Here is a 20,673-nt window from a genome sequence, read left to right as displayed (position 1 = left end):
CTTAAACTCTTATTTGTAATACTTTAATGTTGTATATTGTATTCCAAGCCAAAAAAAAACAAAAGTTTGAAATTCACTGATTTACAGAATTAGTAGACACAAGTGATAGCTTTAACTTTGTTTAAGGTTTTTATTGTTTAAACACAAGAAAGCCTTCTGGAAGTTCATATGCACAGAGACCTTTTTTACGAACACATTACAACTGAATCTGAATTAGAGCAAGCATTTATTTTTGTATGTTCTTAAATATGTAAAGACACACAGAGTTTACAAGAAGGCTATTCACAAAACATCAGCGTTAGCAATTTAATTGCCTCTTCTGTGCTATATTGTACAATTCAACTTTTCCTTAATGTCAGAAAGAAAGTAAAGTTCACCTATAACCTTTTGATTATTTCAACATTTAGCATGCTTTAGTGGAATCCTGCCTATCGCAGTATTTATTTTGGCCCATCACTTATTGCTTTTTTCATTCACAAGATGTGCGATTGCGCTGCCTGTAAGTTTATATTGCAGTTTGGACAGAATTATCTATATAGCAATATTGCAGACTGTGCATCCAACATGTTATACATTATACAGAGCTAGTTGTGTTTTCATTATTGATTCTTCTATAACGTATATATTATGTATTTAATTTTTATTACTTGATTCATTGTTTTTTCACACTGTCACTTTGACACTGATACTATGTATATTCACATTTGTTTTTGGCAAGCTGTAAGACAATCTTATTATTTATTATGCACCTTGACAATAGTATATGTCACTTCTGGCATTGTGTAAGACTAGAAATTCACTAATGATGCCGGGGAACGGCAGTGAATGGGGTTTGAGTAATGAGGGCGTGAGTTATCATGATTGTACATAATACATATATATATATATATATATATATATATATATATATATATATATATATATATATATACTGTATTTACACACACATACGTTATATAAGATCAAAATAAAAAATTTAGATTTGTAGTTCACAGCTGCAAGGCCTAGAATGGATCCAGTTGCACCAAGCTAAATTTTAGGTGTGGCCAGTTGGGGGCACCTATTGTTGTCTTGCAGATTCTAATTTAGTGTGCCATGACCTAATTTTAAGGTGCCAGTGATGCAATCTCTTGCACCTGGGTTTGTGGAGCTCTGCAATGGGCAGTTCAAAGGGTTTCGTTCCTAATTAGACTGTATCAGAGACGCACAGACCTGGTTTGAGTAATTACTTTTCTCTAAATGGAAAAACAAAAATTTAAGCCTGCCCTTAATTAATTTGCAGACATTTAGCGTAACTAGGTCACAGGTTCTATAGACATGAAATTTGGTTATTCGTAGGCCTCACTTTACAAGTTCCTTAGAATTGCAGCAGAAACTAGTTTCCACATAGTGATTCTTCCATTTGGTCTGAAAATAACCTTTATTTACAAAATTATTTTGGTATTATTGCTTGTCCGTTAAGAAAGGAAATGCACATTTTTATCATTTGGATGACATCCTTATAGTTGCACAATCCTTATAAGAAGCCAGGAATGTGTTGATGATGTATTTCGTAGCAGAATGGCTGGATTTTGAATCTATATAAAATGAATGCCAAGTCATATGAGTATTTTTCTTGAAACAATGTTCCAGACACAGCAGGTGAAGATTGATATAATCCAGTACAAGTTAATAAAGTAAGATCAAAATCTTAAAGGAACAATTATCATTTTTATGTGTATATTATCTCAAAATACATACTTGGATCATAATTTAATAAACGTTTAAATTTTCCTCTTTTTATTGAAATAAATGTTCTCTTTTACAATTTTGTGGTGGTTTTGGCTTCCCCATTTGGCCACACACTGCTCTTGAGCATTATTTTTTTATTTTCTTACTCACTGCACAATTAAATAAATCCGGAGTGAACGATCACCTCATCAGTATTATCTAATGCAGGTGCGCTTTCAGACCAATACTGAGCTGATGCGCATGCTCAAACCCTCCACTCCAAACCAGGAAGGAAAAAAAAATGGAATGCTATGCGAGTGGCATAGCACTGTAATCTTCTCGTGGCACAGTAGTTCTGTTGGCTCCTCAAGTGATATTAACCCCTTGGCTGTTAACGACCAAATTTGTATGTAAAATAACGTGTATATATATATATTATTGTGCATCAAAAGAATATAATTTTCTCTTGTTAAGTGTGTTCAGTCCACGGGTCATCCATTACTTATGGGATATATTCTCCTTCCCAACAGGAAGTTGCAAGAGGATCACCCAAGCAGAGCTGCTATATAGCTCCTCCCCTCACATGTCATATCCAGTCATTCTCTTGCAACCCTCAACAAAGAAGGAGGTCGCAAGAGGAGCTGGAGTTTTTACTTAAACTTTTGATTGAAGAATAGTTATTTTAAATGGCACCGGAGTGTGCTGTTTTTCTATCTCAGGCAGTATTTGGAAGAAGAAACTGCCTGCGTTTTTTTTTCTATGATCTTAGCAGGCGTAACTAAGATCCACTGGCTGTTCTCGACATTCTGAGGAGTGGGGTAACTTCAGAAACTGGGAATAGCATGCGGGGTCCTCCGCAAATGAGGTATGTGCAGTACATTATTTTCTGGGAATGGAATTGACTAAGAAAATACTGCTGTTACCGTATGATGTAAGTACAGCCTTAAATGCAGTAGTGGCAACTGGTATCAGGCTGTTAAATGTATGCGCAGTCGAGTTATTTTCTAGGGACTAGAATTTGACTGAGAAAATACTGTTAAAACTGAAATAATACTTAAGCCTTATCTGCAGTGGTAGCGACTGGTAGCAGGCTTAGTGATAACTTTGCATGACATTGGAAAATGTTGTTTTTTAATAAAACGTTTACTGGCATGTTATTCGTTTTTGTGAGGTACTTTGGTGATAAATCTCTTTGGGCATGATTTTTTTCCACATGGCTAACATATATTTTCTGCATGGAAACAGTTATATCAGGGCTCCCACTGTTGTAATAGGAGTGGGGATGGACCTTGTTTTAGCGCCTTGTTGCGCAGTTAAAATTCTAGCACAGTCTTCCTGCTTCTTCCTCCTTGATCCAGGACGTCTCTAGAGAGCTCAGGGGTCTGCAAAATTCATTTTTTGAGGGAGGTAATCAGTCACAGCAGATCTGTGACAGTGTGCTTGACTGTGATTAAAAGCGTTAAATCTTAATTGATATCCGTTTTATCCGTTTTGGGTATTGAGGGGTTAATCATCCTTTTGCTAATGGGTGCAATCCTCTGCTAATAATACACTTCTTGTTAAGAATTGTTTAATTATATCTGTATTTTTGAAGCGCTGCAGCGTTTTTTATATTGCTTGTAAACTTATTGAAAGTGATTTCCAAGCTTGCTAGTTTCATTGCTAAGTCGGTTTAAACATGTCTGATTCAGAGGAAACTGTTTGTTCATCATGTTCAAATTGTATTGATATTGCTTTGAATAAAAGTCAATCTGTACCGATAGAGAAACTATCACCAGACAACGAGGGGGAAGTTATGCCGCCTAACTCGCCTCACGTGTCAGTACCTGCGTCTCCCGCTCGGGAGATGCGTAGGATTGAGACGCCAAGTACATCTAGGCCCTTACAAATCACTTTACATGATATGGCTAATGTTATGAAAGAAGTATTATATAATATGCCCGAATTAAGGGGCAAGCGCGATAGCTCTGGGTTAAGGACAGAGCGCGCTGATGACACGAGAGCCATGTCTGATACTGCGTCACAATTTGCAGAACATGAGGACGGTGAGCTTCATTCTGTCGGTGACGGTTCTGATCCGGGGAAATTTCAAATTTTAAATTTAAGCTTGAGAACCTCCAGAGAAAATGTGTAGGTTGGATAGATACTATGCGGTACCGGTGTGTACTGACGTCTTTCCTATACCAAAAAGACTTACAGAAATTATTAGTAAGGAGTGGGATAGACCCGGTGTGCCTTTTTCCCCTCCCCCGATATTTAGAAAAATGTTTCCTATAGACGCCACCACACGAGACTTATGGTCCCTAAGGTGGAGGGAGCAGTTTCTACTTTAGCCAAGCGTACCACTATCCCGGTGGAGGATAGCTGTGCTTTCTCAGATCCAATGGATAAAAAATTAGAGGGTTATCTTAAGAAAATGTTTGTTCAACAGGGTTTTATATTGCAGCCTCTTGCATGCATTGCGCCTGTCACGGCTGCAGGGGCATTCTGGTTTGAGTCTCTGGAAGAGGCGATTCGCACAGCGCCATTGGATGAGGCTTTGAGCAAAGTTAGAACCCTTAAGCAAGCTAATGCGTTTGTTTCAGATGCCGTAGTACATCTAAACAAACTTACGGCTAAAAATTCCGGATTCGCCATACAGGCGCACAGAGCGCTCTGGCTTAAATCCTGGTCAGCGGATGTAACTTCCAAGTCTAAGCTACTTAACATTCCTTTCAAAGGGCAGACCTTATTCGGGCCCGGCTTGAAGGAAATTATTGCTGACATTACGGGAGGTAAGGGCCACGCCCTTCCTCAGGACAGGGCCAAACCAAAGGCCAAACAGTCTAATTTTCGTGCCTTTCGTAACTTCAAGGCAGGAGCAGCATCAACTTCCTCCGCTCCAAAACAGGAAGGAACTACTGCTCGTTACAGACAGGGTTGGAAAGGCAACCAGTCATGGAACAAGGGCAAGCAGGCCAGAAAGCCCACTCCCGCCCCTAAGACAGCATGAAGACAGGGCCCCCTATCCGGAGACGGATTTAGTGGGGGGCAGACTTTCTCTCTTCGCCCAGGCTTGGGCAAGAGATGTGCAGGATCCCTGGACGTTGAAGATTATATCTCAGGGATACCTTCTGGATTTCAAAACCTCTCCTCCACAAGGGAGGTTCCATCTATCGAGGTTATCAACAAACCTAGTAAAGAGAGAGGCATTTCTACAATGTGTACAAGATCTCTTAATCATGGGAGTGATCCACTCAGTTCCGCGATCGGAACAGGGACAAGGATTTTACTCAAATCTATTTGTGGTTCCCAAAAAAGAGGGAACCTTCAGACCAATCTTGGACTTAAAGATCTTAAACAAATTCCTAAGGGTACCATCGTTCAAGATGGAAACCATTGGAACCATCCTACCCATGATCCAAGAGGGTCAATATATGACCACAGTGAACTTAAAGGATGCTTACCTTCACATACCGATTCACAAAGATCATTATCGGTACCTAAGGTTTGCCTTTCTAGACAGGCATTACCAGTTTGTGGCTCTTCCCTTCGGGTTAGCCACGGCCCCGAGAATTTTTTCGAAGGTTCTGGGCTCACTTCTGGTGGTACTAAGACCACGAGGCATAGCGGTGGCTCCGTACCTAGACGACATTCTGATACAAGCGTCAAGTTTTCAGAATGCAAAGTCTCATACAGAGATAGTTCTAGCATTTCTGAGGTCGCATGGGTGGAAAGTGAACGTGGAAAAGAGTTCTCTGTTACCACTCACAAGGGTTCCTTTTCTAGGGACTCTTATAGATTCTGTAGAGATGAAGATTTACCTGACGGAGTCCAGGTTATCAAAGATTCTCGATGCTTGCCGTGTCCTTCATTCCGTTCCAAGCCCATCAGTAGCTCAGTGCATGGAGGTAATCTGCTTAATGGTCGCGGCAATGGACATAGTGCCATTTGCGCGCCTGCATCTCAGACCGCTGCAACTATGCATGCTCAGTCAATGGAACGGGGATTACTCAGATCTGTCCCCTTTGCTAAATCTGGACCAGGAGACCAGAGATTCTCTTCTCTGGTGGTTGTCTCCGGTTCATCTGTCCAAAGGAATGACCTTTCGCAGACCAGATTGGACGATTGTAACAACGGATGCCAGCCTTCTAGGCTGGGGAGCAGTCTGGAATTCCCTGAAGGCTCAGGGATCGTGGACTCAGGAGGAGAAACTCCTTCCAATAAACATTCTAGAATTAAGAGCAATATTCAATGCTCTTCTAGCTTGGCCTCAGTTAGCAAAACTGAGGTTCATCAGATTTCAGTCAGACAATATCACGACTGCGGCTTACATCAATCATCAAGGGGGAACCAGGAGTTCCCTAGCGATGTTGGAAGTCTCGAAGATAATTCGCTGGGCAGAGTCTCACTCTTGCCACCTGTCAGCGATTTACATCCCAGGCGTAGAGAACTGGGAGGCGGATTTCCTAAGTCGCCAGACTTTTCATCCGGGAGAGTGGGAACTTCACCCGGAGGTATTTACTCAACTGATTCGTCGTTGGGGCAAACCGGATCTGGATCTCATGGCATCTCGCCAGAACGCGAAGCTTCCTTGTTACGGATCCAGGTCCAGGGACCCGGGAGCGGTGCTGGTAGATGCATTAGCAGCCCCTTGGGTTTTCAACATAGCTTATGTGTTTCCACCATTTCCGTTGCTACCTCGACTGATTGCCAGGATCAAACAGGAGAGGGCATCGGTAATTCTGATAGCGCCTGCGTGGCCACGCAGGACCTGGTATGCAGACCTAGTGGACATGTCGTCCTGTCCACCATGGTCTCTTCCTCTGAGGCAGGACCTTCTAATTCAGGGTCCTTTCAACCATCCAAACCTAATTTCTCTGAGGCTGACTGCCTGGAAATTGAACGCTTGATTCTATCAAAGCGTGGGTTTTCGGATTCGGTTATTGATACATTAATACAGGCTCGGAAACCTGTGACCAGAAAAATTTACCATAAGATATGGCGTAAATATTTATATTGGTGCGAATCCAAGAGTTACTCATGGAGTAAGGTTAGGATTCCTAGGATATTGGCTTTTCTACAAGAGGGTTTAGAAAAGGGTTTATCCGCTAGTTCGCTAAAGGGACAGATTTCAGCTCTGTCTATTCTTTTACACAAACGTCTGGCAGAGAATCCAGACGTCCAGGCCTTTTGTCAGGCTTTGGCTAGAATTAAGCCTGTGTTTAAAGCTGTTGCTCCTCCGTGGAGCTTAAACTTGGTTCTTAAAGTTCTTCAGGGTGTTCCGTTTGAACCCCTTCATTCCATTGATATTAAGCTTTTATCTTGGAAAGTTTTGTTTTTGATGGCTATTTCCTCGGCTCGAAGAGTCTCTGAGTTATCTGCCTTACATTGTGATTCTCCTTATCTGATCTTTCATTCAGACAAGGTAGTACTGCGTACTAAACCTGGGTTTTTACCTAAGGTTGTTTCTAACAGGAATATCAATCAAGAGATTGTTGTTCCATCTTTATATCCTAATCCTTCTTCAAAGAAAGAACGTCTTTTGCATAATCTAGACGTGGTCCGTGCTCTGAAGTTCTACTTACAGGCAACTAAAGATTTTAGACAAACTTCTTCTCTGTTTGTCGTTTACTCTGGACAGAGGAGAGGTCAAAAGGCTTCGGCTACCTCTCTCTCTTTTTGGCTTCGTAGCATAATACGTTTAGCCTATGAGACTGCTGGACAGCAGCCTCCTGAAAGAATTACAGCTCATTCCACTAGAGCTGTGGCTTCCACCTGGGCCTTTAAGAATGAGGCCTCTGTTGAACAGATTTGCAAGGCTGAAACTTGGTCTTCACTTCATACTTTTTCCAAATTTTACAAATTTGACACTTTCGCTTCTTCGGAGGCTGGTTTTGGGAGAAAGGTTCTACAGGCAGTGGTTCCTTCTGTTTAATGTTCCTGCCTTGTCCCTCCCATAATCCGTGTACTTAGCTTTGGTATTGGTATCCCATAAGTAATGGATGACCCGTGGACTGAACACACTTAACAAGAGAAAACATAATTTATGCTTACCTGATAAATTTATTTCTCTTGTAGTGTATCCAGTCCACGGCCCGCCCTGTCTTTTTAAGGCAGGTTCTAAATTTTAAAATTATAACTCCAGTCACCACTGCACCTTATAGTTTCTCCTTTCTCGTCTTGTTTCGGTCGAATGACTGGATATGACATGTGAGGGGAGCAGCTATATAGCAGCTCTGCTTGGGTGATCCTCTTGCAACTTCCTGTTGGGAAGGAGAATATATCCCATAAGTAATGGATGACCCGTGGACTGAACACACTACAAGAGAAATAAATTTATCAGGTAAGCATAAATTATGTTTTTATATAATTTTGGCACTTTTATTATAAAATAATGGATCAAATTTGGTTACTGATCCTCGCTCGTTATTGTCAAGGGGGTAATATTTTTTTGCGTATTTAGAATTTAACCAAACTCTTCCTTCTAGTACTGTAAACAGTGGATCGCTATAACATTCTTATAACGATCCACTGTTTACATTTCACAGTCCAGTAACAGAGCGAGTGATGCTAAAGGTCCAGCGTGAGTGCGCGTTAGGAGTAGGCTTATATGGAGTGTAGCCAAACCGCCCACTTGAGCTAGAAACAAAAAAAAATAAGTAATGGTGAGTTAGGAAAGAGGGTGGATAGGAATCAGAAAAAAAAGTTTCTGGTAAAAATATTAAATGTCTTAAGTCAGTGGTCGACAAATCTTTTCAAAATTTAGGAGCCAGTATAAATATTTCTGAGCCAGGCAGTGGTATTTGTATATAGATATTTGGAGAATCACCCAAAACGTTTGGAGCCAGGGGTAAAATTCTAGGAGCCAGTGGCTCCCTGGCTCTTGGGTTTGTCAAGCCCTGTCTTTAAAGGGACAGTCTACACCAGAAAATGTATTTTAAAAGATAGATAATCCCTTTATTACCCATTCCCTAGTTTTGCATTACCAACACAGTTATATTAATACACGTTATACCTCAGCGATTATCTTGTATCTAAGCCTCTGCAAACTGCCCCTTATTTCAGTTCTTTTGACAGACTTGCATTTTAGCCAATCAGTGCAGGCTCCTAGGAACTCCACGTGTGTGAGCACAGTGTTATCTATATGAAACACATGAACTAACATCCTCTACTGGTGAAAAACTGTCAAAATGCCCTGAGCTAAGAGGCAGCCTTCAAGGGCTTAGAAATTAGCATATGAACCTCCTAGATTTAGCTTTCAACTAAAAATACCAAGAGAACAAAGCAAAATTGTTGATAGAAGTAAATTGGAAAATTGTTTAAATGACATGCCCTATCTGATTGAGTTTGTTTGGAGTAGACTGTCCCTTTAAGTAGATTAGATATATTGCAGCCGTACCAATTTATATTTATAAATGAAGGTATAACTAATATTCTACATTAAAACTGATAATTTACTGTAAGACATGGCTCGTCATCATGAAGGAAACCCAGCAGATGCCCAAGTCAAACTGTGTCAAGTAATGGTGTTCCAGTGGAGCAATTTCCGTTATCTTGTATAGACCACTCACTTTTAAAATACATAGTAGTATATCCTCCTTACTATAGCCTCTAGTCAAACTCAATCTAAGCTTCTTTTATAGTACCATAGAAACTGTTGCATCCATAATATATATTGCTTTACTAGTACAGCCAGTCTCACACTGAATCATTTGTAATCACAGATATGAAAATAAGAAGCACATTTTTGAAAATAGTTAAGCATTTTGCTACATCATTAAGCAAAAGAAGACAAGAGGCTTGTGTCTGACTTTATTGGGAAAGATGATGTTTTCTGGGCAATGGATCTTCTGCAATGTGTACAGCAGTTCAAGAATCCCCTGGATGTAGGCATTGTCATTTTTGAATCCAATAGGTTTCTTGTTGTCGTAACCTCAATAATCTATTGTTTTCAGTCTGGGGGTTCCAATCTATAATGTATTTTTAACAATCTTGGATCATTGCCATGGTGTTCTATGAAATTAAGGGGTACACAATGTCTAAAAATATACATATTTGCACATCCCAATTCAAAAGGATCACATGAAATTTGAGGTTTGCCCTTCTAGAAAGGGACTACTAGTTTAAGAGCTATGACTAGGCTGGTGCATAAATGTGCAAAATATCTCTCTGGTTCCTTTCTGGGGTCTTTAATAGACTCTAGAATCCAAAATACTGTACAAAAGCCTAGAAACATTTTTTTTCAGTTCCAATTGAACAATGCCATACCAGTGGTTTATGTCACTCATCAGAGTGGAACTTGCTTTTCGTTGGTGTTGTGGGGGAGGAGACCCATCAGAGTGTGATCTTGGTGATTTCATGTTTCTGGAGTCATCATCTCAGTTTCCAGAGACTTTGGGGTAAAGGTCCTTACATTAGGAGGTTTTTTAGACCATACTGGGAAGGCCAGAAATAGATCTAATGGCCTCTCATGGGAATCACAAGCTTCCCCATTATTGTGTCAGATCTCGCAATTGGCTGGGAATTCTGAAGGATGCCTTAGTAGTAGTACCTTGGTCCTTTTAAGCTGATTTACATCTTTCCTTCTCTTGTGCTTCTCCCCAGAGTGATAGCCAGAGTCAAGCCGGAAAGGGCTTCAGTGATTCTCATTGTTACAGTTTGGTCCAGCAGAGCCTATTTACTGGTAGCTCAGATATCTTCTTGGCCACCATAACAAATTCCTCTCAAGACACAGCTTTTTTTTCTCATTGGCCTTTTCTTTGGATCTTACCTTTTGGTGGCCTGTTGATTAAATATATGATTTTTTCCTATAGAGGCTTGTCTCACAAAATTATTCAATCCTTGATTCACGTGGCAAAGACCATTGCCAGACATATTTTATCATAAGTTCTGGAAAACGTATCTGGCTTGGTGTGCAGCTGAGAATTATTGTTGGAAGCTGAATCATTTCTCCATGATAAATTGGGAAAGGTCTTTCTGTCCAGTTCTCTGAATGGTCATATTTCTGCCTCATCTTTGTTTTTTCATACTACAATCAGGCTTTGATCTTTTATCAAACCTGTCATTCAACCTTTGACTTGGAGCCTACATTTGTTAATGAGGGTGCTTTTGGCCTTTTGAACCTATGCATAGTCTAGATCTTGAACTCTTGACCTGGAAGATTCTCTTTCTTATAGACATTTATTCTATTTTGAGTCAGAGCTTTCAACCCTGCCTTGTAAGCCTCCTTTGCCAATTTTTCATCAGGAGGCGATTGTTCTCAAAACCAACTTCCTTCCTTCTGAAGGTGGTTTTTGCAGACATGCTTAATCTGGAGATTTCCATTTTAATGAGAGGAGAGTCCACGGCTTCATTCATTACTTGTGGGAATTCAGAACCTGGCCACCAGGAGAATGCAAAGACACCCCAGCGAAAGGCTTGAATACCTCCCCCAATTCCCTCACCCCCCCCAGTCATTCTTTGCCTTTCATCACAGGAGGTTGGCAGAGAAGTGTCGGTAGATTCGGAGTAGTCTCTTATGGAGGGTAGTACTCTTCGGAATGGGACTGGAGTTTTAAGTAGTCCTGTCAGCCTCTCAGTGAGAGCTTGGATGAATGTTAGAGTCCGGAGATGCAGGGAGAGTCACTCTGCAAACCCATCCTGACTCAGATTAACAGCTCCATAAGCAATTAGTGTTGACGAGTTTCGCTGCCTGCTTTGCTGCACTTAAGTCCATGTCAGGAGCGATGCTACTACCCTGTCACACTTGAAAGGCCGTGTTCCTGTTCCACGGCATAGAGTCTGGTAAGATCGTTTCATTTATACACATTTGATAACGCAAGAAGACAGGGTCACAGTGTGTCTCCTTTTATCTGTATAGAATCAAGGGTTAATATCCTCGGAAAGGGGATTATTGAACGGGGGGGGGACTTATTCATAATATTCTTTGTGTTTAATGCTGCGACATGTGTGAGATGAGGCTCTGTCAATGTGTGAACAGTCAGGTTTCCTTAGAGAGATATCAACGCAGCATTTTTGGCAGGTTTTCTCATTCATGCACGGGGGGTCCTGCATGACACTCCATGTGACCGGGTGTGGCCTCTTTAACTTCCTCTTTCTTGACTGGCAGTTTCAGGAGACAAAGCGTTTTCTCTGTGGTCCGGGTCATAGGAGGTGGTGACTGCCCCGGCCATTGGGGTATAAAGGTGCCATTTAATTTCTTATCTAGTCCGTAATAAAAGCGCAAGCTATGGAGGACTCTGATATGTTAGAGGGTACTCCCTCTTTAAACAAATCTAATTCCTGTGTTTATTGTGAGGAGGTTTCGCCTGCTCAATTATGTTCCACATGCTTTGATAATATAGTAATATCTAAAAAGAATAAGATCTTTAGTACAACTGACCAGTCCACCTCTGAGGGTTCTCCATCCCGCGAGGTGCGTTCCCTACATTCATCTCCGATTACACATGCAGCTTCTCAGAGCACTACTAATCCTCCCGCGGGAGGGGTCCTGTGGCTGCCAGATTTTGCTGAGCAGTTACAAACGGCGGTCTCTGTGGCCTTCAATGCCTTACCATGCCCTGCTAAGCGCAAGTTGAAGGTGAAACATAGCTATCCAACCCAGGGATCATCTATTCCATTGGATGTCTCTGATAGATTATCTGCTGATGAAGACGACTCCGACTCTTCGGAAGACGCTTTTTCTGGGTCGGAATCGGCAACATCAAGACCTCCGGCTGCGGAGGAGCCAGACTTTAAGATGGAGCATTTGCGCTTTCTGTTGAAAGAGGTGCTTGCTATGTTAGAGGTTCCGGAAACGAAACTACCGGAGGAACCTTCAATCCCTAAATTAGATAGGGTTTACGAGGACAGGGTGCTGCCTCAGACCTTCCCGGTCCCCGTTAAGATGGCTAATATTATTAAGAACGAATGGGAGAAACTTGGCTCATCCTTTTCTACCTCTACTTATTTTAAAACAAACTGTTCCCCCGTTCCGGACTCTCAGCTTGAGCTGTGGGGGCCATCCCTAAGGTAAATGGTGCTATCTCCACCCTCGCTAAGCGCACAACTATCCCGCTCAAAGATAGCTCTTTGTTCAAGGAGCCCATGGACAAAAAATTGGAGTCCATGTTGAGAAAGATGTTTCAGCTCACGGAGTTTGTTTTTCAACCGGCAGCGGCGGTCGCTGCGACAGCTGGGGCTGCTACCTACTGGTGTGGCGCTTTCTCAGCTATGGTTGAGGTGGAAACTCCCCTTGAGGAGATACGGGAACAAATTAAGGCCTTAAGGGTAGCTAATTCATTCATCTGTGATGCAAATATGCAGAATTCGCCTGAATGCCAAGACATCAGGTTTTTCTGTTCTAGCCTGTAGGGCTCTGTGGTTAAAGACTTGGTCTGCTGACATCACTTGCAAGTCTAGATTACTTTCCCTCCTTTTTCAGGGAAAAGTTTTTTTTCGGTCCGTGCCTGGACACTATTATATCTACAGTCACGGGAGGCAAGGGTGCTTTCCTACTGCAGGATAAGAAGAATAAACCTAAGGGGGCTACTTTTCGTTCGGACAAGTCCCAACGCCAGCAATCTTGGAACAAAGCCAAGCAGAGCAAGAAGCCCACCAAGACAAAATCGTCATAAAGGGGCGGCCCCCGATCCATCTATGGATCGCGTAGGGGGCAGACTATCTCTCTTTTTGCGGAGGCCTGGATGAGAGACTTCAGGAGGTCATCGCCCAGGGTTACAGGATAGGGTTCAAGACTCATCCGCCCAGGGGCATATTCCTTCTGTCAAACCTATCATCAAGACCAGAGAAGAGAGATGCCTTTCTAGAGTGCGTAAGGAATCTCTCCTTTCTCAGGGTAATCATACCAGTACCTCTGGCAGAAAGAGGTCTGGGGTATTATTCAAACCCTTTTGTGGTCCCAAAGAAGGAGGGCATGTTTCGTCTGATTCTAGACCTAAAGTGCCTAAACAAGTTTCTGTCAGTCCCATCGTTCAAGATGAAGACCCTCAGGTCGATTCTGCTCCTAGTTCAAGAGGGACAGTTCTTGACTACAATAGATTTGAAGGATGCTTACCTTCACGTGCCAATCCACATGGATCACTTCAGGTTCCTAAGATTTGCATTTTTGGACCAACACTTCCAGTTTGTGGCCCTACTGTTCGGCCTGGCGACTGCCACAAGAGTCTTTACGAAGGTTCTGGGAGTGCTGCTCGCAGTGGCGAGAGCCAGAGGTATTGCAGTGGCACCTTATCTGGACGACATCCTGGTTCAGGCTCCGTCCTAAAGTCTCGCAGAGGCTCTTCTTCTATCCCATGGATGGAAGGTAAATGTAGGAAAGAGTTCCCTGGTTCCCAGCAACAGAGTGGAATTCCTGGGCATGATAATAGAGTCCATATCTATGAAGATATTCCTGACAGATCAGAGATGTTGCAAGATTGCATCCAGCTGTCTTGCCCTTCAGTCCTCCTCGTGGCCATCTGTGGCCCAGTGTATGAAGGTGATTGAGCTCATTGTATCCAGCATAGATGTCATTCCATTCGCCAGGTTCCATCTCAGACCTCTTTAGTTGTGCATGTTGAGACAATGGAATGGCGATCACTCAGACCTATCCCAACAGGTTTCTCTGGACAACTGAGTGAGGGAATCCCTCTCTTGGTGGATCTGCCCAGGCCAACTGTTCCGGGGGACATCCTTTTTGAGGCCATCCTGGGAGATTGTGACCACGGAAGCAAGTCTGTCAGGATGGGTAACTGTTTGGGGTGCCAGGAAGACACAGGGCAGGTGGACTCGAGAGGAGTCGCTCCTCCCGATCAATATTTTGGAACTTTGAGCGATCCTTAACACTCTGAGGGCTTGGCCCCTTCTGGGGTCGTCCCGATCCATCAGATTCCAGTCGGACAGCATTACCTTGGTGGCTTACATCAACTATCAGGGGGGAATGAGTAGCTCCCTAGCCATGAGGGAAGTTTCTCGGACTCTGGAGTGGGCACACAACTGTTTGCTATGAGCGATCCACATTCCGGGTGTGGACAACTGGGAAGCGGATTTTCTCAGCAGACAATAGTTTCATTTGGGGGAATGGTCTCTCCATCCCGAGGTGTTTGTGGAAATCTGCATCAGATGGGGGACGCCGGAGATGGATCTTATGGCGTCCAGACTCAACTTCAAGCTACCCAGATATGGGTCATGGTCCAGGGATCCCCAGGCAGAGCTGATAGATGCATTAGCGGTCCCTTGGGAGTTCAACCTAGTCTACATATTTCCACCGTTACCACTTCTACCTAGAGTAGTGGCCCGCATCTAGCAGGAGCAAGCTTCGGCTATTCTAATTGCTCCGTCTTGGCCGCGGAGGATGTGGTTTGCAAATTAGTTGGTGATGTCATCATCTCCGCCATTGAGGTTACCTTGTCGCAGAGATCTGCTGTTACAGGGTCCCTTTCTAAAACAAAATCTCTATTCTCTGAGTCTGACTGCGTGGAGATTGAACGCTTAGTCCTAGCCAAGAGAGGTTTTTCTGAAAGACTGATTGATACTCTCATTCAAGCCAGGAAACCGGTCTCTCGTCGCATCTATCATAAGGTGTGGAGGACCTACATGTCCTGGTGTGAGGAATGTGGATATCCCCTGGCATAAGGTTAAGGTATCCAGGATCCTGTCCTTCCTCCAGGATGGGTTAGAGAAGGGACTTGCCGTCAGTTCCTTAAAGGGACAGATTTCGGCTTTATCTGTTCTGTTGCACAAGAAGCTTGCAGAGCTTCCTGATATATTAAGGCCTTTGTTCAGACTCTGTCTAGGATCAGGCCTGTCTTTAGGAATTCCGCTCCCCCTTGGAGCTTAAACTTGGTAATTAAGATTTTGCAAAGGGCTCAGTTTGAGCCTATGCATTCGTTTGACATTAAAATTCTTTCCTGGAATGTTCTATTCCTTTTAGCTATTGCATCGGCACGCAGAGTCTCTGAGTTGGCGGCCTTGCAATGTGAGCCTCCTTACCTGGTTCACTGTTTTTCACACTGGGTTGGGATTTCTTCCCAAGGTTGTGTCGAATCGTAACATCAATCAGGAGATAGTAGTTCCTTCCTTGTCATAACCCTTCTTCCTCAAAGGAAAGGTTACTTCATAATTTGGATGTGGTTTGAGCCTTGAAGTTCTATCTTCAGGCCACGAAAGAATTCAGACAGACCTTGTCTTTATTTGTAGTGTATTCGGGAAGTGCAGGGGGCAGAGGGCCTCTTCCACTTCCCTATCCTTTTGGTTGAGGAGCATTATTCGCCTGGCTTATGAGACAGCGGGACATAAGCCTCTTCAGAGGATTACGGCTCACTCAACTAGGGCTGTGGCTTCTTCATGGGCCTTTAAGAATGAGGCCTCTATGTGGCAGATTTGTAAGGCGGCTACTTGGTCCTCCTTACATTCTTTTGCTAAATTTTACAAATTTGATGTCCTTGCTTCGGCGGAAGTGGCTTTTAGGAGAAAGGTTTTGCAGACTAGGGTCCGCCTCCTTTTGCCCTCCCGTATTTTTCATTCAGTGTCCTCTTGAGCTTGGGTATTTGTTTCCCACAAGTAATGAATGAAGCCGTGGACTCTCCTCCCATTAAGATGGAAAACATAAATTATGCTTACCTGATAATTTAATTTCCATCTGTGGGAGGAGAGTCCACGGCTCCCGCCCGTTTCTCCAGTGGGCGGACCTAAATTTATTTTTGTTCTTGTGGCACCATCTATACCCTGATATTTCTCCTACTGTTCCTTGTTCCCTTGGCATGATTTGGGGATGAGGGAAGTAGGGGAGGTATTTAAGCCTTTGGCTGGGGTGTCTTTGCCTCCTTAATTCCCACAAGTAATGAATGAAGCCATGGACTCCCACAGATGGAAATTAAATTATCAGGTAAGCATAATTTATGTTTTCCGTGCCTCCTTTGTGTCTAGCTTCTAAAGTTTTTTTTTACTGAGCATCTTCTCAACAAACCAGTTTTAGTTTCTTTGGTTTTCTATGGAAACTACAAAATCTTTTAGACTTTCTTCTACCCTTTTTGTTCACTTTTCTGGACCCCACAAGGCTATAGCTATTACTTTAACAGCCTGGTTTAAGGCCTTGATCAGAAAATCCTATCCCATCATTTTTAAAGAAAACCATATGTATGCTTACCAGGTGAATGTATTTATTTTGTGATGGTGAGAGTCCATATCCCTGCCCATTTATTATTACTTTAAAGGGGCAGTCTACACCAAAATTATTTTTTGTTTAGGAAGATAGATAAGGCCTTATTCCCTAGGTTTGCACAACCAACAATGTTATATTAATATTCTTTCTGACATTTAAGCCTCTACATTTCTCTGTGTTTCTAAGCCACTACAGACTGCCTATTATCACATGCTTTTTATATTAGCTTTTCACAACAAGAGACTGCTAATTCATTTGTGCTATATAGATAACATTGTGCTGCCTCCCATGGAGTTGTGCGGGACACAGCAATAATTGGCTAAAATGCAAGTCAATAGATAATAAATAGCCATGTGGTAAGGGGGCTGTCAGAAGAGGCTTAGATAAAAGGTAATCACAGAGGTTAAAAGTATATGAATATAACCTTGTCGGTTATGCAAAACTAGGGAATGGGTAATAAGGGAGTATCTATCTTTTTAAACAATAAAACATTTGGAGTGGGCTATCCCTTTAAGTTGTTGATGTCTCCTGTCTTGCACTTTGTGTGTCTCACTTTAGACCTTGCCTGTTTTCTAAGAGTTCCTACTCTGCGTTGCGATATTTATAAACAAGAAATGCTGGTAGATAAGCACATCCAAAAGAGAGAGAATATAAATTGGTCAAAATTGTCTGGTGCCAAAATGGTTAGTCTTATCGTTTTAACAAATCTGTATTAAACCTTCCATCCTTGCCACTTTAAATAGTTATATTAAAATTTGACCAGTACTCCTATCATAGATGTAAGCCATCTATTTCACACAGGTCCATTCATTTATTATTCCTGATCTAATTCTTTAATACTCTATAGATTAGGACACATTAGAATGTCCTAAGTCAGTACTTAGAGTAGCAATGTATTAAGCAGCTTACTTTCAGTCTTTTGCTGCTGTTCGCACACTCTTTGCAAATTGTATCAAAGTGGTTTTCCTTTCTTCAACCTTATTTTGAGGTTTCTAGATTGACACATTTTATTGTGGTTACTAATCTGCCTAAAATATCAACCGCATGAGCACACGCCTCTTTTAAAAGCAAGGACACTCGCGTGGCTGTGTGTGTGTCTTTCCCAGACGGATTTGTGAATCATGCTGCCAGAGATATTAAATCTGACACTGCCAAAGGCCTGCTTCCCAAATGGAAAAACAAGAGTTAAAGGGACAGGATATAGCAATTTTCATATAACTGCATGTAATAGATACTACTGTAAAGAAGAATATGCACAGATACTGATCTAAAAATCCTAGTATAAAACCTTCTAAAAACTTACTTAGAAGCTCCCAATTTCACACTGTTGATGAGAATAGGCTGGAACACCCACTGAAAGTGGCTGAGAAAGCAGGAAGAGCAGACCCCCTCCCCCTCCCCTGCATTTGAAAAGACCTTTTACACAAACAGGGACAAGCAGGAGTCTATAGACTTGGGCCTACATCTGATACTTTGGGGTGTAGTTAAGGGTTTAAAAATATTTAATGTTTTAATATTGATACTGGCATATTTAAAATGTAAACATGCTAGAAAGACAATGGATTACTTTACTTTACCTAGACTTGTTCAAGCTTTGTTAGGGCCAAAGCATAAGTTAATAAGCTAAAAAAAAATCCTGTTATTTGTGGATCATATTCACTAAAAATGTGTGATAGGAAATATATCTTTCTCTTATTAAAGGAAGGCTTATAATTTTAGTGAATATTGTCCATGGGTTTTTTTTTTGCTTATATATTATAGTGAAAGGGACATGAAAGCCAAAAAAAATGATTTCATGGTTCAGATATAACGTACCATTTTAAACAACTTCCCAATTTACTTCCATGATCTAATTTGCTTTGTTCTTTTGGTATCCTTTGTTGAAAAGCATATTTAGGAAGGCTCAGAAGCTGGCTGCTGATTGGTGGCTGCACGTATGTGCCTCTTGTTACTGGCTTACTGTTGTGTTCAGCTAGCTCCCAGTAGTGTCTTGCTGATCCTTCTATTATCAATGTTGCTTCATTTTCTTGTCATCTATTGAAGTGAGAGGAAAATGTGTGGCTCTATGTCCCTTTAAGTGATGTCTGTAACAAACTATCAAAGTTTCACATCAACTGAAAATGTTTTTTCCATATGTATGTGAATAACAACTTTTATGATCTATGACTGCAATACATTTTGTATTTTTCTTCCTTTTGCAGGTGGAAGTGAAGCCATATGTGCTGGATGATCAAATGTGTGATGAATGCCAAGGCACACGCTGTGGTGGGAAGTTTGCTCCATTCTTCTGTGCCAATGTTACCTGCCTGCAATATTACTGCGAGTACTGCTGGGCCAGCATTCACTCTCGTGCTGGCAGGGAGTTCCATAAGCCACTGGTTAAGGAAGGCGGTGACAGACCGCGCCACGTACCCTTCCGTTGGAGCTGAGCACCTAGCTTGATGTTGTCACACATAATAAAGTGGACGGAGACTGAGGGTAGAAGGCAAGAAAAGTTTTGGAAATGTTTTTTTTTTTCTCCCTCGGATCTACAGAAGAAATTGGTCCTTTTTAGTTCTTTTGTATTATTGTTATTATTTACAGTCACCTTACTGAACTTAGTGTCCAGTATAATGCAACCATACAGAGTGTAACTGTCCTAATTTTTGCACTTTGATTTATACAAATGTCTACTTTGGTACCTTAATTTCCTTCAAAGAACTGTTTGTCAATAGACAATATGGCTGAGGAACATCTCCATCTCAGCTAAGTTGTGGTGAGAAAATCTCTGTTCTAAACTGGAGCATGCACTTAATTTTTAAATAACTTACACTACCCTCCACCCCTACAAGGTGACTTTACCAAAGGTATATACCAAGTCAGTGGAAAATGTAGCAAAAATTGTACTAAAGCTTCAAGCAAATATTACAATCCCTACAATCAAGTTAAAATCCCTTCACTGCTAAACGAGCCTACAACATCCTCAGCATTTATGGGGATATGCAGTTACGTCTTTATTTGCGTTTTTGGGACGTAGATGATTAATATTTTATAAGGTGGATCAGACTTAAATTTTCTTTTACCTGTTTAATATTTTTTTTATTATTTTTTATTTTTTTGAGGGTGGGGTGTGAGAGATATAGACTTTTTAGTGTTATATAAATTTATGCTGCAATAGCTTTTGCTGCTATTTAAAATGGTATTAATAATACCGGAATACTCTATTCAGGGTAGAGTATCTGTGAGTGAAAAATAAAAAATAAAAATATATATGTATATATATGTATTATGTGTGTATATATATATATATATATATATATATATATATGTATATATATATACGTGTGTGTGTGTATATATATATATATATATATATATGTGTATATATATATATATATATATATATATATGTATTATGTGTATATATATATATATATATATATATATACATATATACACAGCTGCTGGAAATTGGTATAGAACTTCTAAGGAAGGTCAGTATTTTTGACTGCATGTTTTAAGTATTCAGGTTATTGCATGCAATAAAAACATTCTTTATAATCAATTAAACCTGACCACAGTGCACAAATAAATGAAGAAACTATATAAACAATGAAAAAGCTTATCTATAAAATTATGACTGGAGGAAGGATTCTAAAAAGAATTAGCCCATTACAGACCTTTTTTGTATTTACAACCAGTAATGAAAACTAGATGTAGGATGATCTAAAATAATCATGAATGGTAGATTAAAAATATATATATATATTTTGCGGTGCTCTGTTATATTGTGCAATTTTTTATGTAGTAAGTGATTATGTCAAGTATTGTGATCAGATGTAACTGTTAAAACATCTATG

At 41.2% G+C, this 20,673-nt stretch overlaps 1 protein-coding gene across 1 annotated transcript in view; it reads left to right on the top strand.

Moving 5' to 3' along the window:
• The window catches only part of CPEB3 (cytoplasmic polyadenylation element binding protein 3), a 422,665-nt gene extending 402,563 nt beyond the window's left edge, over positions 1 to 20,102 (top strand). Inside the window, exon 12 of the mRNA XM_053692412.1 lies at positions 19,036 to 20,102. Coding sequence (XP_053548387.1) covers positions 19,036 to 19,263 — 228 coding nt within the window. The 3' untranslated portion in view covers positions 19,264 to 20,102. The remainder of the gene's footprint in view (positions 1 to 19,035) is intronic.
• The last annotated feature ends 571 nt before the right edge of the window (positions 20,103 to 20,673 follow it).

Source organism: Bombina bombina, chromosome 9 (assembly GCF_027579735.1).
Source record: "Bombina bombina isolate aBomBom1 chromosome 9, aBomBom1.pri, whole genome shotgun sequence".
Taxonomy (NCBI): domain Eukaryota; kingdom Metazoa; phylum Chordata; class Amphibia; order Anura; family Bombinatoridae; genus Bombina; species Bombina bombina.
This window is presented reverse-complemented; position numbering and strand designations above follow the sequence as displayed.